Here is a 23,743-nt window from a genome sequence, read left to right as displayed (position 1 = left end):
CTATGGCGAAAGCGCTAGGTATCCTCCGAGGCAGCTTCTATCTCGCAACCCAACTTGCATTCTAACTACATAGATGACCTGTAACTCCCAAGAGCTCGTTGAAAGTATGACAATCACAAATCCTATTCGTCGAGTAGCTGTCATCGGTGCGGGGCCCTCTGGCCTTGCTGCAGTCAAGTAAGCGGGGTTGTTACAAACTCACCCCCAACATGACAATGCTGACCGACTCACCTGGGCAGATACCTGCTGGCCGAGAAATGTTTCGATCAAATCGAAGTCTTCGAGCAAAGAAGCTCTGTGGGAGGAGTTTGGAACTACAGTCCAAGTTCGTCTAAAAAAGGGATATCAACAACTATCCCACATTTGACCCCTCATGAGCCAGTCGAGAAGCCAGTATGGATCAATAATACTGAGGGGCGTGAGGCAACATTCGTGTCTCCGTTGTACGATAGACTGGAAACCAACATCCCTAAGGAGTTAATGCGTTATTCGGATAAGGCCTTCCCATTGGAAGCCCAGCTCTTCCCCAAGCATCGGACAGTGAAAGAATACCTCCAAGAATATGCCGAAGATGTCAAAGACATGATTCAATTTGAGACACAAGTCTTAGAAGTGAAACTTAGGGATGAAGCTTTAAGTACCTGGAGTCTAACAGCCAAGAGTCTTCCAACTGGCATAGACACAACCCACACTTATGATGCTGTGGTGGTTGCAAGCGGTCATTTCACGGTCCCTTATATACCTGACATCCTAGGAATCCAAGCCTGGGATGCATCACACACGGGTGCTATCTCTCATTCCAAGTTTTACAACTCCCCAGAACATTTTCAAGGAAAGAAAGTGGTTGTGGTAGGATGTTCTGCCTCGGGGCTTGACATTGGTGCCCAGATCAACCAAGTAAGCCAAGGCAAACTTTTGGTCTCTCAACGATCTGAATCCTACTTGGCTACACCTCTAAATGGCGATAAAATCGTCTGCCCGGAAATAGTCGAGTTTCTTTCTCCGACAACTTATGACAGGGGTATAAAGTTTGCGGATGGTCGCATTGAGGAACATGTTGACGCTGTTGTTTTCTGCACTGGCTATTTCTATTCATATCCTTTCTTGTCTTCACTCAACCCACCGGCTGTGACTCACGGATGGCGAACAATGAATGTCTACCAGCAGTTGTTTTACATAGAGCATCCCACTCTTGTCTTCCCAGTCCTTCCACAGCGGGTTATTCCATTCCCTATGGCTGAGAACCAAGCTGCTGTCTTCTCTCGTGTGTGGTCCGCACGACTCACACTCCCACCAAAGGATGAGATGAAGGCATGGGAGGATTCTGAAGTTGATGCCAAAGGAGATGGAAAGGAGTTCCACCTGCTTCCATTTCCCATGGATGCTGACTACTTCAATTTTCTCTATGACTGGGCAGAAAAGGCCAACCCACTACCTGGACTGTCTAAAAACGGACAAGGCAAACTTGGTACTCGGTGGGGTGAGCGGGAAATATGGATGCGCGCCCATTTCCCAGATATCAGGCGTGCTTTCCTACATCGAGGAAACGAGCAGAGTGGGATCAAGAATCTAGCAGATCTTGGTTTCAACTTTGAAGAGTGGAAGAGGCAACACGATGATCAGTGATGATTTATGGTACAAGGTCATATTCAGCCCATACCTATAACATTAGCGGTGACTCCAAATCATTTAGAATCACAATAGTTTTTCATGTTTAAATTATTACATAGACATATAAGCCTATGACCATTCCAAGGTTGACCAACATGTCACTATTCCCAACTATTGTCGATCTATCGCCGATAAGCGTTATCACGTGAAGCGGGCTCACTTATCCGTCCGTCCGTCGCGCCGTGGGTTTACCCTCTTTCATATACCTTCACAGTGTTTTGGGGAAGTGTTAGATGTTGCCCAGAATTGAAAATTGTATGTGTCTCGGATCAATGCAGCTCATATGAGCTTATATTGAGTATTGAACCTACACTCTCATTTCACCCCCGTCATGTTGTCCAATATCTCCCCGACACCAATCGCCCGCGCATGATGTTTGGAGAGCAGCCTCACTCGCCGAAACTCGATAGTCACCACAGAAAAAAATACTGACCGGCCTCCAGCTACAACTGTGGTTATAAGCGATAGCAGTGAAAGCAGCGACGGTAGTGATTCGGACGACCAGGAGTGGCCTATAAAGTGTATCCTCCGTGAAACAGACACCGAGTATCTTATTGATTGGGAGGGTCCTTACGATCCAACTTGGGTGAGTTCACGAGGCATGAATGGATATGAAAAGCATCGAAGAGATCCTTGCCGAGCTTGGACTAACAAATATGCTTGCCTTGTTTATTTAGGAACCCAAAGAGAACGCAAGTGAGCTTGCTATACAGGTCTGGAACAAGCGGAAAGCTCAGCGATCAAGCGAGCTAAATCGGAAAGCGACACGGGAGAGGATTACTCAATCGCCGAGTGTCATCGAGGTCTCTTCCTCATCCTCAGAAGCAAACATAGTCCCAGAGGACACGCCCTTCGACAAGGAGACCGAGCAGAGCGACGCTGACTCCGACAACTATTCAAGAGCTTCCTCATCGCTATTTGTGCAACAATCCGGCCTCTCAGAGATAGTAGACTCTCTTCAATCTCAGTACATTGAAGTCTCGGGCAGCTTTTACGGGACCGCCTCTCCATCCCAATATCTCTCCGATTGTTCTCCGCCCCTAGCGGCTGTATCCACGACCTCTCGCTCGCAGGCCGACGCCACGCTTTTTGAATACATCCCCGAGTCATCTATTCCACCTGAATACCTGCAACCAGGTGAGTGGGACGACGTCAATACGCAGCAGCCTGGTCCGACTTGTGACTCAAAGGCCGATTCGGTTGACAGATGCTCATCGCATCGACAGTACTCTGCGGAAATCAGCAACTTGCTTGAATACTTACACCCGAACACGCCGGGTCTTGGACTGAGCTCCAAGGTCTCCGAAATAGCCGAGACGCCTGTTCAGCAACCAGATTCAGGAGCTGATTTCTTGTGCCTCGGCTCTTTCCCACTTGATAATACCCCATCTCACACCAATTTGACCTCTCAGCCTCTTGGCTCGTGTGGCTCCATCTCCAGAGGTAGTTTCACATGCCACATGAAGTTTTACATTTTGCTCACATCTTCACAGACTGCGAGTTCGTCCAGTCAACTTATCTGAGCTCAATTCCAGAGACGATTCTTCAACATCTGTCGCAGCATCCAGAAGAACTCAGTGCTGTGGGCTTCACTCAATCAGTGCTTTCATCTTCTAATCTCGTGGAAGAACTATCTGCCGGAAACATGGAAGACAAAGAGCCCAAACCATCGGATCCTTCTCTCTCCGATGCCCCTTTGGACCGATACGGTCAATTGCCAGGGTCCACTCCCACGGAAAAAATACGCAACGCTTGGGCCAAACTCAGCGAAGAGAACCAATCTGAGCTATCGCAAACATCTAACGCAGTCGGAACTCCATCTTCCGTGGGGGATATTGAGGCTTCAATCCCTGTGTCTGTCCCCGAAACAACTGCACCGCTTAGTGTCAGGGCCGACACGGATTCCTTTTCCCATTCACATACTGCAGTCCACCATGGTCATTCTGAACCTTTACTACCACCCTCGGAACTAGCTCACGGAGGCCATATGGGTCAACCTTCACTCCAAACTATCCATCCCAGCGCGTTGACCGTCACTGGCATGGATGAGGTGGTTGCGCCCGGATCAGTCCACCTCGGGCCATCTGAGTTTGCCGTCACCCTTCCGATGGATTCTCGTGTGAAGGATGACTACGAGCGAGTGCTATCAGATGCAGCTACAAGCATACGCCAATTTTTCGATAGCTTTCAACCGAGTACTCAGATTTCTGAGCCTGAGGTGAGTGGAGAATCTTTCTTGAATATGATTCGTATAGCTTACATTTTATGCACAGCGAGAGGATTTGCATTCAAATATGCGGGAGGTCATCACGCGGCTGAGCAATGTTTCAACCCATCCAGATTTGAACATCTCCGACCATTTGAAAGACGCCGACCCCGACCTTGCGAAAGAGGCATCCTGGGCCGAATACTCTAGTGCGAAGTTCCTCCTACTTGGTCATCTAATGGAGATTGTCGGTACGCACGAGCTTCATCTGATTCTTGCTGTTCAAGACGAGAAGAAACAGGCAGTTCTTGAGCGTTATCTCCAAGGGAAGGGTTTTGCATACACCCGACCCCGTGGAGAGATGGGCAGCACCTTGGAAATTTCCCTAGCCAAGGGGTCGCTCAGCTTTGGAATTCATTCCAGTGAGACCGCCCGTGAACTCTACAAGCCGCCGTCTGCTATCTTTGCGCTGGATTCGTATTTTAGACCCAAAAGCCCGTCCATGCAGCACCTCCGAACAACGTATGCCCGAAACGGAAACTTGCTTCCCGTCATCTGGTTTCTTGTCGCCAATACAAGTGAACACATCGAGCGTTGTTTGCCCGACTCACCGGAGCCCGATCGATTGCGTTTACTTGTGCACTACATTGCCCGTCTCCATGACGAGGTCGGGGATCTCCAGGATGATGCCCTCGGCGTCCATGAGGATGCTGAAGAGATTCTCGGATACCTCTTGGATAGTGTTGCTGGTTGGCCATTGCCTACCATTGAGCCTTTGAATCTTGTATCCCTGGAGGAGTTAGAGTGCTACAGCTCTTCATCTGATGAGGCAATGCCGCCGGCTCAGAAACGCACACTTGTAAGTATACTACATGTTGATGTATCTGAATTCAACTAATGCTTCGGAGCAGGACGAGGAACCCGAGGAACAATCATCGAAGCGCGCACGGGTCGGAACCCAAGAGGACAGCCAGTTGACCGACTCAACTAAGCCTCCCACTCAAACATTGGACCGCGATTTACAATCACTAGAAAAGAATCTTATCCAGATGAAACAAATTCATGCAAGTGAAAAGGCCCAGTTGCAAGCTCAGCTTGCTCAGGCAAATTCTCGAGTCCAAGAAATGGAGAAGGAATTGGGTATTCTACAACACCGTTACGAGAGTCGGATGATCGAACTCAATGCAACTCGCCAAGAGCGTGATCGCGTGACTGAGACCAAGCCGACTCTGGAACAGCGCGTCGAGAAACAAAAAGAGACCATCTCCAGTTTGAAAGAAGAACGGTCAGAGCTGAAGCGCGAGCTCGACGAAGCCAGGCAAGCACTCAAAGATGGCGGTGGCAGTTCTGCTGAACTGGAGACAGCACGTGAGGAAATCCGCCGCCTGGCCAAAGAAAATTCGAACCTTGAGCGCAAGGCTGAGTTTGAGAAAAACCAAGCCGAGTACACCCGAGAGCAATATCAAACTGCGTCTACAGCGGCCGCTCAGTCCGGCACAGAAAATCGCCATTTGGCCGCCGAGAACGAGAAACTAAAGCTCAAGGCCGACAGCAATGCCATCCAACTTCGTGAACTACACATGAAGGACGAGTCAGCTCGTCATATAGCTCGAATCGAAGAGCTAGAATTAACTCTTGCCACGCGCGACGAATTCCTACGCAGGAAGGAAGATGAGCTTCGTGAAATCCGGAAGAATCGTCCATCGACTCGCTCGACTAGCACTCAACCACGAAGCCCCAAGTGGGCCGGCAGCCGTCCGACCAGCCCCGGGGTTGGTCATAATGGTAACGGTAATGGCGGTCTTGGGGGCAGGGGCAGTGCCCTACGATACAGTTCAGAAACTTTCTGAGAACATTACTCAACCTTCCCCGTGCTTCCCACACCTGCCATTGATCATGTTCTAGGCGCGCTTTTTTTCTCACCACGGCCAATCTATGACGTCTAGACACGATACATAGATGGGGCAATTGCTCTTTCATTTCACAATCACTTTAGCTAGATCATTATTCTTTTCATCCGCTCGTTACGACATTGCATCTTCTTGGCGTTTCATCCATTGCGACTTTCCCACTTACCCATGAGCGATTTTCGTTTCGCGAGAGTAAAGCGGGTCTCGGATGCGACAGTATCTGAGTCTTGTGTACTCTCCAAGCAAGTGCCGCTGTTTCATTCGATTTTCATGGTAGTTATTTTCGCCACAGCTCCAATGACAGATATCCTAGTGCGTTTGTTCAATTTTTAGGCTGCACCTCTTCCCAGTTTTCTAGGGCTGGCAGGTGTTTAGTGTTGGACATTCTCTAGCCATTCAATTGATGCCTTTGAAAATGAAAACTACGCTTCCAAATGTAAAATATCAATCTGGATTTCATATTCGGTAATTAAAATGTAACCCCAAAGTAGCGAAGGGCCACAATATTATGGATTATGTATACATAAAGATAATAAGACAGGGGGGAAAAGAAAGAACTTTGTCCTGGACAACAGCGTACAAGGTGAACAGATAAGTAGAAAAGAAAAGGGGCCAGTTCAAATATCCTGGAAATAGGCATGTCGCAGTCCCCAAATGCAATGCTTTCACACTGAAGCCATCGAGTTAGCAATGAATGTAGCCAGCTCCTTGGCCTTTTCGCCACGAGTCATTGTGAAATGATTGGCACCCTCCATAACGGTGATACCGCCAACGTGCTTCGGCCCGACAAGGGTATCCCAACCATTCGGACCGAGATCAGTGCGGTTGTTCAACAACCAGAGCATCTCGCGAGGGTCGGCGCTACCATCCGCAGCTGGTGCAGGGCGGGCATCACCTGGCTTAGAGCAGACACCATCCTTGGCCCAGACCATAAAGGTCTTAGGGAGTTTGTCGGCCAGCTTAGGGTCCGTGTAAGGGAATGGAACCGCCTTGTAAGCATCCAAGGAGTCGATGAAGGCGAGGAAGTGAGGGAGGAGCCATTTAGGTGGGGGTGCCTTGCCCTCCCCAAACAGTCCGATGGTGTCGAAGAAGCTGTATAAACGGGGAGGCAGCTTCTCCAATCCAACGGGGAAGGGTGAGTCTAGGAGGAGCAGGCGCTCGACTCGCTCGCCTTCCTCGAGGATCAATTGGCGCGCGGCGTCGTAGGCACAGATACCACCAGCGGACCAGCCACCAAAGTTGTAAGGGCCAGTGGGCTGGCGGCGCCGAATCTCAGCAACGTAAGGAGCTGTGAGCTCGTCCAGGCTAAACTTGAGGTTCTCGGGAGTGCGCATGTATGGGCAGTTCAATCCATAAACACACACATCGGGAGAAACTCCAGGGATGGTAGCATAGGAGGTAGCAGATCCAGAGCCATCAGGGAACAAAAACAAGCTCTGAGTCGCTGTCTTTGGGTTTCCTTGCAGGAGGATTGAAGTGGCAGGCGGATGCTGGAGGGCAGTGCTGGGAGCGACCACTGGGGCTTGAACAGGAATTTCTTCGGGGAGCCTGATTGGCTCCGCGGGAGCGAGCTTGGGCTTCAGATCCAGAGTAGTCTCGATATCATCGAGTGTTTGGTTCTCAATGAAGAACTCTCCCGGGAGATCAAGATCGAGATCTTCGCGGATCTTACCGAGAACTGTGAGCGACATCAATGAGTCCAGACCCATCTCACCAAGGTTCGCATCGCCATTAAGCTCTTCGGGCTCAACGCCGATCTCCTCGGCCAAGATTGCGGTAATCTGCTTCATGCTCTCATTTTGCTCCTGCATTCCGTGTGTCATCGACTTCTCATTTGAGGGAGTTGGGAGACCACTGGAGTTTGGAGATGACAGGTCGGTCGAAGATGCGGCCGAGGACATGTCAGCTTCGCTGCTTGATCCATCACTACTTTCGCCAGGGCCCATTTGAGCTAGGAGATTTTTGAGGTCTTTGACAGTTGGATTATCCACGAAGACAGTGGAGTCGAGATCGAGTCCCATATCCTCACGGTATCGCCCAGTGACAGTCAGTGAGAGCAGAGAGTCAACTCCGTAATCAGCAAAGTTGAGATCATCAGTCAGCTCAGATGCGGAAAGCCCGACCTCTTCAGCCAGGATTGCAAGAGCGCGCGTAGCAAGACTTGGCAATCCAGATTTTGGTGAAGGGGATGACTTTTTGGCAGGGCCAGTCTTTGCCTTTTGAATGTTGACGGGCCCAGGACGCTTGCCGGCCGGCTTGGGTGCAGGGGCTCCACCGGGAGGAAGAGCCATGTCGAGAATCTTCCGTGCCAGAGCTTGGAACTATATTGCATTCTGTTAGTGTATCATTTGAGTATACCCGGACGATTTTTCAACATACCTTAACACCACCGTACACGGCAACAATGTCGTCTCCCTCGAACATGTAGACATCACCAGCCCAAATGGAATCTTTCCAGGGTTGCATTCTCACGTAGGTGCGGTAGGTGACACTGGGATCGAACTTCTTCAAGCACCGCATCGAGTCCCATCCATGATTGACGAACACTTGATTCTTCGAATCGGTGTTATCACTAGCGTTCATAATGAAGCCAGACAAGTGACCGATGCTGTCAATCCAGAATGGGTTGCGATGGAAGTTGCCCGGTGGAGCCTCGAACTTGACCAGAGCGGTGGCCTCGTGTTGTTCACTATCGAGGATGACTTCCCGGATGGATTTGTAGTTCTCGTCATAATCGACCAGAGAAGCGAAGAGCTTGTAGACCATTCCTCGCTTCATGCGGTGAGCCTGGCCGGATATCGTGCTCTCTTGCAGATGCTCAATGCTTCGCTTGATGAGGTAAGAGCTGCGCTTCCACTCAACCTCGTACGCACTGGGATCGAAGAACTTGACGTTGCAACTGGCGTGGTCGAGAATCTTCTTCCCCTCTGGGGTCACAGACCACACCTGCACGTTGGCAATTTCTTCGGCCCAGTTTGCGGTGGCTGAGACGCGGAAGAGTTGCTTGCCTCCCTTTGCAATAAGCGGTTTGGGGACCACCACGTTGCAAACATCAAATCCGCGATTTTTCCATTCGGGCTTGTAGTTCTGAACTAGATATTCGCCGAGTGTTTGTGCGATATCGGCGTACAAGGACTAAAGTTTAGTTAGCAAACAGAACTGTTAAGCGAGAAAATTGGGAATATACATACCGATGGAGTAAGACAGGCACCGTTCACCTTGTGACCTGCAATGACGCGATTGAGGTCGGGATCAGCAATGTCATTCTCGATGGTGATGGATGCCGACGAATTGTCACCACTTGTCTCCAAAACCTTTTGGGCTGCCGATGACAAGAACACGGCGACTGGTGCAGCCTCAGCCACTGGTACCGCCGGTGCACCCTTGAGCAGACAGAAGTTGTTGGTGTAGGGAATCCAGTAGTTCTTGAGATCCCACTTGTAGGACGGAAGTGGAAGGACTTTGTGTCCGGCAGTGAAGTCCTGGTGATACTCCTTCCATTGAAGCTCAATTCCAGCCAGATAAAGAGCCGAAACACTGGTTGAGAGGACCTTCCACGTGTCTTCCTGACGACGGAGAGATGCTACGGTAGTTGCCTGAGGACCGAAAGTTGCCTTGACCATTCCGGAGCAGACGGGGTGAGACCCAATCTCAACCCAGATTGTCTTGTCATTAATCAAGTTGGAGTGCCGGGTAGCTTCCAGAGCACCCAGGAAATTGACAGTCTCCCGGCAGTGGCGGGTGAGGTAGTTGGGGCCAAGCAACTCGCTATTGGTATCATTGATGACATCTCCAAGAAGGGCAGATACGAAGGGAATAGAGGGCGTATTGAAATTGACACCCTTTCCAATCTCAGCAAGGCTCTCAAGTATAGGTTCAACCTGAGCGGAATGGAAAGCGAAAGGTACATTCAGCTTGGTAGCCTTGAAACCTTCGTTAGTTAGAGTTTGTGCAAGCTCGTCAATTTTCTCGCTTGCGCCACTGATAACAGTTTCGCTGGGCGCATTGATACAAGCCACCTCGGTAGCTTCATCAAGGAACTGCCTAACCTGTGCGACTGAAGACTTGACGGCAAGCATAGCGTGCGTTCCAACCTTGATTTGCTCGGTGAGAAGTTGGGCTCGTCGCCCGGCAAGGTAGATGGTGTCACTGGTTGTCAAGATACCGGAAGCATTCAGTGCAGCAAACTCGCCGAGGCTATGGCCCATGACAAAGGCAGGGGAAACACCCAAAGCCTTCCAGTACTTGGTCAATGCCATCTGCACACAGGTGGTTCCGAGCTGGGTAACGACCGGGCTATGCTCTTCAATTGGCACACTTCCATCGACTAGAGACAAAATAGACGGGAAGCCCTGGCTCTCACCAATACAATTCAAGTGCTCAATGTTGGCGCGGAATTGCGAGCAACTCTCAAACAGTTGGCGTCCCATGCCTGTGTACTGAGCACCCTGTCCGGTAAAGACAAAGCCGATGCCAGGTGCATTAACAGGAGCCGGGCTGATACTGTCTCGGTTGACGATAGGAGCCAATCCACTCCTGACTTCATCCAGAGTCGATCCAGTGACAGCAACTCTGAAGGGATGATGAATGCGCCTCGCCGTAGTTGTGTAAGACAGATTGGCAAGGAGGCTAGCCTCGTTGGTGTTGAACGAGTTCTTGTTTGTGTCTATGTACTGCACGAGAGCAGAGATGTTGCTCTTCAGCGCGGACTGGGACCGAGCAGAGACAAGCACAGGATGGGCGGACCGGAGGTCTTTCACATTCTCTTCATTGAGAGGGCCGTCCTCGACCATCAGAGCAGTATTTCCGCCGGCAGCCGAGAAATTGTTGACGAAGGTCTTTCGCTTGCCGCCATTTGGCCTGTTCCAGGGGGTAGGCTCAGACGCAATGTGCACATTGCGCTGGGGGAAGTCTGTCGGGAAGTTGTGGTTGATCTTGGTCTTGATGCCACAGTGAGGGGGGATCATGTTCTTCCGCATCATCATCAAGACCTTGATCAGAGCTGTGACACCAGAGGCCGATTCTCCGTGGCCAACGTTTGCCTTCGCTGAACCGAGGTGGAGAGATTGGGTAGGCCCACGACGGTAGTCAGGAGCGAAGACATCGAGAACCGACTGCATCTCCACTGCATCACCTGCCTGGGTGCCAGTTCCGTGCATTTCGATATAGCTAATCTCTTTTGGATCGCTGTTCGACTCGTTGAGAAGCTTGTCAAAGATGAAGGACTGTGCTCCTACATGAGGCCGGGTAATCGACACGGCCTCTGCTGAGTGGTTGGTGTAAGCTCCTCCAATGATACCGTAGATTGGATCGTTGTCTGCCTGAGCATCTTCAAGTCTCTTAATGACAATGGAGCCAATTCCATCTGCTCTGCAATAGCCATCAGCCCCATCATCAAAGGTGGTGCAGTTTCCGGTCCTTGAGAGGAAGTGTCCACGGTCGAGACCAGCATGGTTATCAGGATTTGTCAGAATATTGACGCCACCGGTCACAGCAGAATCACATTCATTCCTCCACAAGGAATTACAGGCAACATGAATTGCCGCGAGACTTGAGGAGCAAGCTGTATCCACGCTGACACTAGGGCCGCTGAACTTGAAATAGTAGTTGATACGGCCGGGAGTAAAAGCACGATTACCACCCGGGATGAAGTAGGTGTCAATATCCTGGCCACTGTTGATCTCACGGTAGTCATCACTGGTCATTCCATAGAAGACACCCACGCGGTTCTTCTGCGTAGAGGGCGTGCTGTCAGGGATGAAACCCGCCATTTCCAAAGCCTCATACGCAGTAAGAAGTGCCAGACGTTGAGCAGGGTCTGCTTGAAGCGCCTCACGGGGAGACATATTGAAGAATCGAGGATCAAACATTCCCGCGTCGTTATACCAACATCCATATTGAACTTGGCTGGTATTTCTTGTCTTTCCTTCCATGTCGACGTGGGCCTTGACATCCCATCGCTCTGGGGGGACCTCGCGGTGAACGTCTAGTCCTTTTTTCAAAAGATCCCAGAATGCTTCGGTGTCAGGTGATTCTGGGAATCTTCCAGACAGACCAATGATTGCAATCTTGGACTGGTCGGCACGGCCAGTACGGTTATCTCCGCCAAAATCCATCTGAACATCACCAATTGAGCTATCAACCTCAATATTGGAGACTCCAGTCTTTTTCAGTGACTTGAATAGACTCTGGGTTGCAGTGCTGGAAATTGGAAAGAGAGTGCATGTTGTGGCGGATTCCAGGGTTGACTGGCAAGATTCTACGACCTTATCCCAGGAGAGCCGTCTTTGCAGAATCTCCTGAAGAGAGAATCTCAAAAGCTGCTCCAGGCTCTCAGCTTGGAATTCCTCGCCTGTCTCATTTGACAGCACAGGGATCTGAGGCACGTAGTTCATGAACTGCTCGGTGGGCCAAGATTCCAAAATTCGGTTAATATCCCTATCATCATACAAATGAGAAGCATGATACGGGCCGTGAATTGGAACTCGTGTGGGCTTGTGCTCCTTCGAGAGACTGGCCTCAATGAAACGGCCCAGGAAAGTCGGAGGTCCACTGATCGTGAGTCCATTAGGGCTGACTGCGCTGATATAAGGCTGAGAAACGCGGGGCAAAGCCTTAAAAATATTAACGACAGTCCTATTTTATTCTAAGCCAATTTTGGGGAAGAAACTTACATTCTTCTTCGCGTACTGTTGAATCAAATCCTCAGCCTCGGGCTCGCGCATTCCAGAAATCAGTACAGACCAGCTTGCTGCTGCCGGTTTGCTTGGCTCTATGAGCTCTTGTACTTTCAAAACGCACATTCCGAGTCTCAAAGCAAGAACCACGGTCTCAATACCAGCCAGAATGAGCTCTCCAACAGTTTTCGAAGAACTCACAGCCGCAGATGCGAGCTGACCTGTGCAAAGACCAATGATGCAGCTCTCATCACCCGACGGATACGCATGGCCTAAGTCACCATAGTAGCTATCAGAGATTGTCAGTAAACTTGATTCCAAATATCGCCTCTCTATCAAAGGCTCGGCAAAATGCTTACTGGATGAAACATCCCAGTTGGTAAATTGTCGTCAAAGCGCTCTCAAGAGCTGGGTTTGGCCCCGACTCTTTGAACCTCGCTAGAAGATCAACGATGCTGGTAAAACGGGGGAAGCCCTGACGCTCGGATGGCGGAAGCGCTGTAATTTCCTTGCGCAACGCATAGTAAGACTTTTGGAAGAATGCTGCTAGCAGCGAGTCATTCTTAGCATGCAACAGACGGCGAAGGCCCGAGTCAAAATCCGCAGTCTGATCTCCAAAGAGATACACATGACTGGGGCCTTCCATAATCTCCCCGAGGACAAACTAATGATTTTCAGAAATATCTGGAGAAAGAAGAAAAGTTTTAGGTCCGGCGCAAATTGGCGGATATTACACTTTATAGAGGATTATAGAGGATGTGACAGGAGTCTTTGCAGGAGTCTTTGTCATTCATGTAGTGGGTCAGTGACAGATTGCAACAGACTGCCTTTCAATTGTCTTAGTCTTAACTAAATTGGAAGCGGAAGAGTTTGGGTCCTGTATTTTTATTTCTCGTGTATTAGGATTATACGGTATGGTAACCGAACTGAATCTATTGGGAGATGTATGATCCTACGGCTTATTCTCCAGTACTCGTCGATAGTCTATAGTTTTCTTATTTCTGGTATTGAAGTGTATACGTCTTAAACTGGACCAATGGCACCGTTACTGCTGTAGATTCCCGGTAATGCCCCTAGGAGTTATGCCTGACTGAGTAGAGCCTGGATGGACGTGGGCTGGACCGAACTGAAAACCTGATTCCCTGGATAATCCGAGTAGATCTTAAATCATGAGTTTCAATTACTGAAGCTACCGGCAAACCGATGATAGTTCAGGGATTCCCGAGTGCTGTTTGCGGATAAAACAAGCAATGACTGCAGAAATCAAGATTTAAAATGGGTATGTTAGCCGAGTCATCCGTGGCAAATCTGTCATAAACCAGTAGGTATCATAGACAATAGACTCGTTCTGAAGAAGAGTTACAATGAAGTTGCAATCAAAGAGATGATGTCGCCGCATTCAGAAGGTTACAGCCGCCTGCATCCACGTGTGTCACATGACTCTATTTGCCCTACGTAGATCGACATCCCAGTTTCTTAGACCAGAATTTTCATAATGCATCAAGTTCAATGCAATGGCATAAAGAGTCTTATCTGTCTTAAATCCCAGAAACCACAAGGGAATCGCCCGAAGTATGGAACAACCCCTTCCACAACATAAAATTTTCAAGATATAGAATACATGATTCAAATCAAGAAACCGATTACGAACAGTATCTGCAGATAGGTTGCAAATTAAGCAAGAAAATGTAGATCATCTGAAGGTATCATCGTAATGCTTTTCATACGTCATGACATCAGCTTCAAAGCTTATTGTTCTGAGACATTGAGTCTGGTTTTAGATGGTCGCAGCCTAGAAGATTTCACCCTCATTTTTATGGTGACATTTGGGCCATAAATAAGCTATTCAAATAAAAATTGTTCAATGCCTTTGATACCAGTCACTCAATTGGTAATAATCTGGAATGAACCGTCAATTAAACACGTGGCTCATCGGACGATCGCGACCCAGATGTTCTCAAGCAATCGATCGATTGAGTGGACCCAGATCATTGGCGATGGACCGAGCTCCCGCGCTAAATGACCGCAAACAGATTACATTTTGCCAAAAAGGAGAGAAATGATATGAACAAATAAAACAAAACCTAAGTAGTATTCCTAGCTATTATGGCCGCTGCTTCTATGTATGACCAGATAAAAGAAAATCCAAAATATTAGTACAAAGACGACACGGGAACCAAAAATATCCAACCCAACCAACAGGCGGATGATGTTCAAAATGGGAGTGTTCGTTGCCCGAGCAACGCGTTAAGCAGCAGTCTAGCATTAGCCTTAGCTATGAGTCCGAGGGTGGCGGCTCTGGTCCTCGCCCTTGGGTACTTCAGGCCACACATCAATACCATCGAGTAGAGCAACAGCCATTCCATTGGCCATATGAGTATGGATATGGCAGTGGAAGAGGAAGGGTCCAGGGTTGACAACCTGGTACCGCACTATCATCCATGTTGGTCCCTTAGGGCCAATAGTGACGAAAGTATCTCTCATCAGGGGGTTCTCCAGTTTGAAGAATTCAGGGCGTTCAGCGTAAGCTTCTTCGGTGCTAGACCAATTGAAGATGCCAGGACCAACACCGAGAATGAAACCCTTATTAGAGTGCTTGTGCATCACATGCGGGGCTTGGATGGCAGGGCTGTTGGGCATTTCACCTAACTGGAGCAATAGATCGACCCAAGTTCCGTTCTTGGTTTGGATGGTGACCTGCGGTTCCAGGTTGTTCTTTGCGTTGATGTTATAGAGAATCGGATCGTCCCAGTTAGCCATCATGTCGTACAAGCCACTGCCCGAAGTGGTCCATGTGTAAGACGAGCCCAAACGGCCAAGGGTGAGGTTGACAAGCTGATCAGCAGTCTGAGGGATAGTGACAGCAGGGTAATTCTTGATGGCCTTGACTTCCAGGCCACGGACAGAAGCGGAGGTGTTTCTTCCACCGTAATCCACGTAGGGCAGAGACGCGGTGGTGTCCTTAGACCCCTTGTATCTCATTGTAGCAAACCCAGAAATGACCTGATCAGCTTGGGTATCTGGAACTCGAATAGAGTATTCCTTCCAAGCCTTGTCAAGCTTGATCATCGCGGCGTAGCGCTCGCCGCTGAATATATCAACACTCTCAGCAAGCTGGGGCTCGATGTAGCTACCATCAACCTCATAGATATACATCGGGTGCTCATCAATAGAGAACATAAGAGCCTTGATAGACGCGGCACTGATGAACTTAAGACTGACCCAGCCAGCACTAGGATCAACTTCAATAATCTCGTGCAAACCAATGGTAGGAGTACAGCCAGAATTTAGTCCAGCTGGAATTTTGTCCTCATAAGTTGGAGAGAAGTCGCCCTGGGTTTCGTAGATATTTGGAAGGCATCTGTTAAGAAGTCAGCAATGGTACTCCTGATTTAGTGCTAGACAATATCTTACCCCTTGTCAGTCAGTGGCCGATCGCCAATTGAGCTCTTCAGATAGGAAAGTTCCACACTGGAGATCTTTTCGGTCCCTGGGCAGTAGACTGCTCCGCGGCCGTTGATGAGAACACTGTCAGAACAACTGAAAAATTGTTAGCACGTTTCCATATAAATCTGACTTCAAGAATAGTCTGACTTACGTAAGTCCCAGACGACTATCTTCCATCACTTTGTGGTATTCATTAGAGGTCAAGTGGTCCCAATCAGAGAGCATGACAAGTTGAGGGTTCTTCTCCGCGTTTTGCATGGCTTCAATATCCTTCGTATTGTTCGAGATAAGATGGAAGGGTTGAGGCACATCCGGGCCAGGACTGTATGAGTTAGTTTTTTGTATTGAGTTGAATCAGTAAATATCTTACTTGATCCAAATCGGCCCATAGAGACCATCGGACATGTCACCCCGAGCATGGGCATGATACCAGTAAGTGCCGTACTGTGTGGCGGTCCAACGATATGTCCAGCTATGTCCTGGTTGGATAGGCTTTTGGGTAAGTCCTGGCACACCGTCAGACCATGGGGTATTCCTCTGCTCAATGCCATGGAAGTGAATAGTGGTATTGAAGGGCATGTTGTTGTGTACAACGAACTATGGGCAGTCAGTACGTTTTCTTTTTCTCCACAATATTCTCTCTGATAAAACCTACCTGGACGTCATCGCCCTGATCTATGCGCAGTTCGGGACCGGGGAATTGATCGTTCATGAAGATCATCTCGCGCACGTTGCCATCGGGCGCACCCTTTTGCCAAGTCAGGTCCAAATGGAAGTTAACCTGTTTAGCCCAGGCTAGCTGGACAAGCCCAGTGGCAGCCAAGGCCGCAAGGGCCTTCAAGGGTGCCATTATAATGAACTTATTGGTATCGGAGAAGGGTCTGTTATATCAATGGAATATATGTATGTAGCTTCAGGTTTCGTCCAATGATATTGAGAGCGAGGGCGTAGGTGACCTCTATTTATCAGTCCCAACAATAAAGCTTGCCTGCGTGGACCCGAGGGGTATTTGAATGGTTTGCATTATGATTATGATGACAATTCTTAGCCCCATGTTTCTAGGGCTGGCCCGCATAGAGAATCATTGACACCCGCAAACATGTTTGCATTTTTGACAAAGTAGGGAGGCCGGCTTGTGTTTGCCAAATTTGCATAATTTGGTAAAGATAGACAGTTTGGACACTCACAGGGGAATGTTGAGGTGGCTGGGGAAATTTTGGCTTCAAACAACTTTCCCTTACGAGATAAGTTGACTCGGGCTAAAAGACTGCTCGGGTATCTAAACGAGGAATGTAGCAAGCTCGTATACTTGGAGTTTCTGGTCAAGATCCAAGTGTGATGCAAGGGTTGTCGTTATGTGGTCTGGAAACAGCAAACTGTTTGCGTGGCTGAAGATTCCGTAGCTACGGTGAGAATGTTGCAATTTCCCGACCCGGAAGCCTGTGTAAAATGACATTGGATATCCAGTTTCCTGATTTTCGAGTTGAACAACGTAAAAAATAAAGATTTAATAGCTCACATTGCTTGCAAATTGGTTCTGTCTTAATTTGGTTGCCTGAAGTGATGTTATCATGGGTAAGTGTGGATGGATGGTGGCATTGGGTCCGGGAGCAGGTTCATGGGTTCATGGTCTAAATCGAAGATAATGACTTCTACTACATATTCCATGGTGGGGAATAGGTACAGTAAAAGGCGTCAATATGAAACTTTACCTAATGAATGATTGCTCATTGAGAATGTCGCATCGAGTAGAGAACGGTTCATGAAAGTATGCGCATATGACCTACTAGTAGTACCACGGACTCAAGGTACCAAGCAAAGCTTAAGGGTGCTTTTAATTCACATAGGCGGGTGAGGAAGTTCCGATTTTGCCTGCATGGGGAATTCTAGCTAGTTGATTCTGCGGGTTCAAGGCTTTCTGGGGTCGTCGTCAAAGAATAAATGGACTAGAGGGCCTATGCAAAGCCCCCCTTGAAACCAATTAAAGTATGCAGCTATTCAAGTCAAAACAGTAACAATATGTGAGGTTTTTGGAACCACAGCCCGAAATAAAGAATAATAAACGGAAAGAAAGAGGGGGAATAAGCAAGTACTACCATGCCTATATATATCATCCGTTATGCGCAATTCCGCACATGCAATATGGTATCGGCCTTTCTGCTATACTTAGATACTAGGCAACATCAGAATTAGACTTCTTAGTTTCAGACTCGAACCAATTGCAAATATCTAGATGTAAAGGTAGGGGTTAGTCATTAGTAGTTCTGTTTCAAGGTTCTCCCAGATATCTAGATCCAACACTCCCCGAGTATCTCAAAATTGCAAGGCAGTCCTCAAAATAAATAGTCATTATAATATAAACCAAACAAGTGGAAATAAAGACCCTCTGGTATCGAGAGTACCAAGGTCGTTCGACACCGAACCATGGATCGGCTGCGGCTCCGGCTTTTTCATAGTTGCAACAAATGGGGAAGCGCCTGGGCATCTTCGGGTGTTTGAGTACTATAGCACCCCAGGGCTAGATTTTGAGACATTCAAATGCATATGTGCATGCATATGACTTTTAAGAGGAATGATATTGGAACGATCACGCTTACTTACAAGACTCGGGGAACAGGAGATATTACATAATATGCATTAAGCTTATCGATAAGGCAGCCCTCCGCCGCTAGTCCCGATTGGGCCACAAACAAACAACCCCAGTCCTGGTTTACGCCCCAAGTGTCGTCTTAGGCCTCACCGATCTGAACCGCTCTGCCTTCCCCCCACGTCTTTGCAAACAGTTCCTCGGCCTCATTCGGTGCAGTTCAATCTCTATTCGCCAATCCTTTTTATTTTGAACACCCAATTGAAACCTCCTTATTCTCTTGACAATGCTGATTGATTGAGCGATCGTTGCTATCCCTGCGGCCGTGCGGACCTTGTCACCCATCTGACCAAGCTTTGTTGTATTGGGTTCGAATCAACAACACAACCTCGTCGATTGATATACTATTTTCTTACCTTTACCTGGACGTGCACTTGTCAAAAGTGCGCCGGGTGCTGAAATAGCTTATTAGGTCGATCCCGTGTGTTGCGCTCGACGAAACCGTGTTCAAGTGACCACTATGGCTCAGCTGCCGGTGCGGTTCCCATGCTGGTGCCGAGCAGTATATTCCTGGGGCGGAGAGACTACAAGAGATCTGGGATTTGTGGAGGGTGACTTGATCGAATGCTTGAATGCAGGCGATGGACAATGGTGGATGGGTCGGTTGCGCCGTGACAGGCGCGCGGTTGGATTGTTCCCGTCAAATTTTGTCGAGCTTCTGAGTGAAGACTTTGTGCCCGTGAGCCGTGATACTACTAGTCCAATGATGCTAGCAGGATCTTCTCCGATCAACAATCCCACATCAGCTCCCAAGAAACAGAAGACCGTCTGGCGGAAACCATTCCAGGCGCATAAGGAAGCCGTGTCACCAGCTTCTGTCGCTCGGCGCGCAACCGAATCTAGCCCAGCGGCACCCGCGATTCCCCAAACACCACCTCGGGATGGCGGCATTCCACGAAGTACGAAGCCATTGCGCACGCATGCGACAGCAGTCAAGAACCAAGGCTCCTTATCTCGACCCACATCATCCGCATCGCGGCCTTCGTCACGCGGTGTCTCTCCTAGTTCGTCTGCGGAGCCTGAACGGTCACCGTCGATGCTGCCAAGGGGAAGCGGATCATCCTCTCGGCCTTCATCTCGCGAGCAATCTCCATTACAAACCCAGGAACGTTCATATGCGATGACTCCGAAGGGCAGCTTCTCATCTACCCGCCTTTTATCCCGCAATACGTCCCCCTTGCCAACATACGAACATTCGTCTGGCATGGTTACACAAGGCAGTATCCCATCTTATCGGGCTTCATCTCGTGAGCCATCTCCGTTGCAAATGCAGGATTATCCGCCCCCGACCATGCCACATGGCAGTATTTCATCTTACCGGGGCTCGTCGCGTGAGCCATCTCCATTACAAATGCAAGAATATCCGCCCCCTACGATCCCCACTGGGAGTATGTCATCCTATCAGGCACAATCGCGTGAGCCATCGCCAATGTATATGGAGGACCATCCACCTGCGACAATGCCACATGGTAGTATGTCATCTTACCGGGCTCCATCGCCATTACAAATTCAAGATTATTCGTCTGCGATCGTCCCACACGGGCGTATCCCATCTTACCGGGCCTCATCGCGTGGGCCATCTCCGCTACCAATGCAGGAGCATTCTACGATGGTTCCACATGGTAGTATGTACCGGGCTCCATCGCGGGGGCCGTCTCCATTGTATATGGAGGATCATCCACCTGCACCCATGCCACATGGAAGTATGTCCTCCTACCGGGCCCCATCACCATTCCCAATCCAGGAACATCCATCTGCGCTGGTCTCTCGCGGGAGTATGTCATCTCATCGTGCTCCGTCCCGTGAACCGTCTCCGGTGCAAATGCATGAAGAGCGGGAAGACTCTCCCCCTCCCCCTCCGCCACCACCACACCGAGTCGTCATGGGTCGTACGAACTCCCACTCTCCTCAGCCGCCAGTGCATTCCCAGACACGAAGTCATTCGCCGTTACCACCCATGCACTCATCCCAGCATCGCGCACACTCTCCTAACCCGCCATCACATTATCCACGCCCATCACGATCCCCCGCGCCATTAGTTATGAATGACCGTTACACAATATTCAATCGAACCCCATCTCCGTCTGCAGCCTCGATGGACTCCGCTGTTTCTGCGACCTCAGCACAGTCAGACATTCAAAGAAATACACCATCTCCGCTCCGAGATGCCATGGAAGATGTTATGACTTCATTGGAAGACATGGGTCTCCCTCGACAAGCCCAATCGCCTTCTCCGTCCCCAGTGTTCAACAATCCCTGGGCCCCTGAAGAATTTGACACCTCGAACGAAAGGACTCCTCAAGGTAACAGACGCCGGCCTTTGACGTCAATGGGCTTTGATGGAGACAAAGAGCAACCACAGGGCGGACTCGTCCACCGCAACAGCGTTTATAGCCATGACCACATGGATGGTCCGCCTCAACTGAACAATTATGTCCAAAGAATGGAGAGCCGCCTACGTCAGCTGGAAGATCAGAATCGACCGTCTGATGATCGAAGAGCCGGTCAGGACGACGACAACGGACCTCCTCCCCCTCCTCCAAAACATGCCACCTACCATCCGCGAAATAATTCTATACCGGGACAATATGCTCCCCTCAAGGCCCGGCGTTCCGGTCATGATCTTCGGGGTGACATTCTGAACCGGTCATTTACCAATAAGTCTAGTGCCACCAATTCTTCCAGCGGGGTACAAAGCAATGGCACATCCATGACGACGAGCACAGACAAGACCAGTCAAAGTGTTATGAGTGGGTTCTCTGCAGGGGGATTCAGTGCCACGAGCGCGGGGAGCTTTGCCAGGCGAGGCGGACATGAGAGGCCGAATACTGCTATGGACACTGTCCGCTCTCGAGGGTTCAGTGATGTACGCCCGGAGACACCTTTCACCGGTGTTTCGTATCACTCCAGCCATAACTCGTCTCGCCAGGGTGCATCGTCGGCCATTCCGTGGTCGTCCACCGGTCTCGACTCGCCGGATCATAGCGGAGTATTTGGTGGTCTCTCTACGCCAAAGAGCAAAAAGCAAGGATTTTTCAAAAAGATATTTGAAACAGCCAAGACTGGTGCAGCCAGCGCAAGGAGCAGCATTTCCGTCGGTCACGGTGAGAGAGCAAATTCTCCAACTAAGAGCAACAGAGGGATAGACGTCGTGTCACCGGCTCCTACGTCTCACTCGAATCGCGATAGTGGTCGTGAATTGGGACTCGGAACCGGAGCGATTGACTGGGTTCAGGTGCGCCGAGATGTTAACCGAGCGTCGTCTCCTAGTCGAAATGAAAGGATCGATAGAGCAGAGCGATGCCAGATGATGGACCACCCTGTTATCTACTCCGTGGAAGAGCTATACGATACCGCGGAGGGCGATGAAAGCATCGATGGGCAACCCATCACCGAACCAACTAATTTCCACGCGGCCAATCTTACCCTCGTTGATAAGAGTGCACGCTTCATCAGCAGTCTACCTCCAATGACGAACCCCATGAGCCTCGCGCAAGCCTATATTTGTCGACCCTACAAGAGTGACGTTCAGCGTCTTCGGGCCATCTTTACCTGGGTCAGCGAGAAAATATCGTGGGAGGAACCTGTCGACGGCCTCGAAGTTGACATGAAGAGACTTCTGCAGGCCAAACGAGGTACCCCAGAGGAAATCGCACTATTGGTGCACGAGATGTGCGCAGCCGTTGGCCTGCATACAGCCATCATCCGAGGATTCCTTAAGAGCCCCGGTGACGCCCTTGACCTGGAAAGCCTCTCCCGTCCCAATCACTGGTGGAACTCTGTTCTGGTCGATGGCGAATGGCGCTTTATGGATTGCGCACTTGCAAACCCCACGAACCCTCAGCGCAGTAAATTCGTTTCAAACAACTCTTCCATAGCGGAGAGCTGGTACTTCCTTACGCGCCCGCTTGATCTCTGCTACACTCATGTCCCGCTCTACCCGGAAGAACAGCACATTTGCCCGCCAATTTCACCAGATGTTCTGCTTGCCCTGCCCACCGTGTGCCCGCCATTCTTCAAGCTTAACGTCCAGATGCCGGATTATGACACAAGTTTCCTCCGTATCGACGGGTTGGAGGTCATGCAACTACGCATGATAGTCCCTCCCGATGTTGAATGTGCCGCGGAAGTCGAAGCCCCGGGATTCGCCCGCGACGCAGATGGCGACTTCTTCGAAAGCGGAGACATTGTGCGCAAGCGCGCCTTGGTCCAGCCGGATTGGATCCGCGGACAAAAACGTATCACAATCAAGGCTGTACTGCCAGGCGACGAAGGCCAGGGTGTCCTGAAGATTTATGCAGGCAAGAAAGGGCTGATGCACTCAAGCCGAGACATCCCCCATCCTCTAGCCTTAGCCCTACCAATGATCCACACTGGCGAGAATCCATCTTACGACTTTGTCTTGCGTCATCCTACACCCCACGCTCAGCGACATGACTTGTACATCATGCAGCCGCAATGCTCTCGCCTCGCAGTCAACAATACCTTTGTGTTCGCTGTCCGACAACACCCTTCCGCTCCCGCATCCGCCAAGGATGAGGCCGCCTCCAATGGCCGTGGCTCGCCCTCGTCTGTCTTCACTCGTCCTTCCAGTGCGTTGAGCATGGTGTCCAGCACAGCGGGAGGCTCGACTGTATCGGGCGCCTCCAACGAGTTCTCAGCGTCGACCTCGGTCATTTCGTCGACCAGATCCGCTTCTGCGCGAGACAAGGCTGCGAAATTAGCCATCCAGTCCCCGTCCGGCAAGATCCTTCGTCTCACTCGTAAAGCTGAACACATGATCAGCAGTGATACTGGCACCGAATCTGTCACCGATGCCGTTGCTGAGGGTAGTGTTTGGGAGACGGTCATCAAGATCGGTGAGCGTGGTATGTGGCGCGGTCTTGTGCTAGCTGACCGAGCTGCGCGCTGGTGTGTGTTTTGCGAGTGGGAGTGTGTTTGATTTTTTTTCTTTTACATATTATGGGCGTTTATCTTGAAGCCTCCTGACACACCAGATTCGGGAGGAGGTGGTTGTTTGTCTTTTTTTGCTTTTTTTGCTTTGTCTTATTGCGCGTTGCATATCTTTTTGTCATATTGTCCTCCTGGCATACTCGCATTTGCATGAGGTTAGCTTGGAGCATTGCATATATTGCATTACACGTGTTCAGGTTCTATTCCAGAGATCTGGATTCCGGTGTTAGAG

At 49.8% G+C, this 23,743-nt stretch overlaps 5 protein-coding genes across 5 annotated transcripts; 3 read left to right on the top strand and 2 right to left on the bottom strand.

Moving 5' to 3' along the window:
* Positions 1 to 106: 106 nt before the first annotated feature.
* On the top strand, positions 107 to 1,626 carry N7471_007138 (putative flavin dependent monooxygenase; the record flags this gene model as incomplete). The annotated part of the gene is made up of 2 exons (XM_057279857.1): positions 107 to 177; positions 240 to 1,626. 2 exons carry the CDS (start codon positions 107 to 109, stop codon positions 1,624 to 1,626), a joined length of 1,458 nt encoding a protein of 485 aa, XP_057134117.1.
* A 278-nt stretch (positions 1,627 to 1,904) lies between these two features.
* N7471_007137 (uncharacterized protein) lies at positions 1,905 to 5,727 on the top strand (the record flags this gene model as incomplete). Its single annotated transcript, XM_057279856.1, has 6 exons — positions 1,905 to 1,926; positions 2,115 to 2,257; positions 2,349 to 3,114; positions 3,165 to 3,889; positions 3,945 to 4,736; positions 4,789 to 5,727. The coding sequence occupies 6 exons, from the start codon at positions 1,905 to 1,907 to the stop codon at positions 5,725 to 5,727; spliced, it is 3,387 nt and encodes a 1,128-aa protein (XP_057134116.1).
* Positions 5,728 to 6,452: 725 nt separating this feature from the next.
* pksP (polyketide synthase alb1) lies at positions 6,453 to 13,110 on the bottom strand (the record flags this gene model as incomplete). Its single annotated transcript, XM_057279855.1, has 5 exons — positions 6,453 to 8,108; positions 8,167 to 8,922; positions 8,979 to 12,401; positions 12,462 to 12,753; positions 12,824 to 13,110. 5 exons carry the CDS (start codon positions 13,108 to 13,110, stop codon positions 6,453 to 6,455), a joined length of 6,414 nt encoding a protein of 2,137 aa, XP_057134115.1.
* A 1,625-nt stretch (positions 13,111 to 14,735) lies between these two features.
* Positions 14,736 to 16,761, bottom strand: abr2 (laccase abr2; the record flags this gene model as incomplete). The annotated part of the gene is made up of 5 exons (XM_057279854.1): positions 14,736 to 15,825; positions 15,879 to 16,004; positions 16,063 to 16,233; positions 16,282 to 16,508; positions 16,567 to 16,761. The coding sequence occupies 5 exons, from the start codon at positions 16,759 to 16,761 to the stop codon at positions 14,736 to 14,738; spliced, it is 1,809 nt and encodes a 602-aa protein (XP_057134114.1).
* A 2,257-nt stretch (positions 16,762 to 19,018) lies between these two features.
* N7471_007134 (putative SH3 domain protein (Cyk3)) lies at positions 19,019 to 23,500 on the top strand (the record flags this gene model as incomplete). Its single annotated transcript, XM_057279853.1, has 1 exon — positions 19,019 to 23,500. One exon carries the CDS (start codon positions 19,019 to 19,021, stop codon positions 23,498 to 23,500), a length of 4,482 nt encoding a protein of 1,493 aa, XP_057134113.1.
* Positions 23,501 to 23,743: the final 243 nt, after the last annotated feature.

Source organism: Penicillium samsonianum, assembly GCF_028829775.1.
Source record: "Penicillium samsonianum strain IBT 33392 chromosome Unknown utg000004l_segment0_segment0, whole genome shotgun sequence".
In the NCBI taxonomy this organism is placed as follows: Eukaryota; Fungi; Ascomycota; class Eurotiomycetes; order Eurotiales; family Aspergillaceae; genus Penicillium; species Penicillium samsonianum.
The sequence above is the reverse complement of the archived record's forward strand: the minus strand, read 5'-3'. Positions and strand labels throughout refer to the sequence as shown.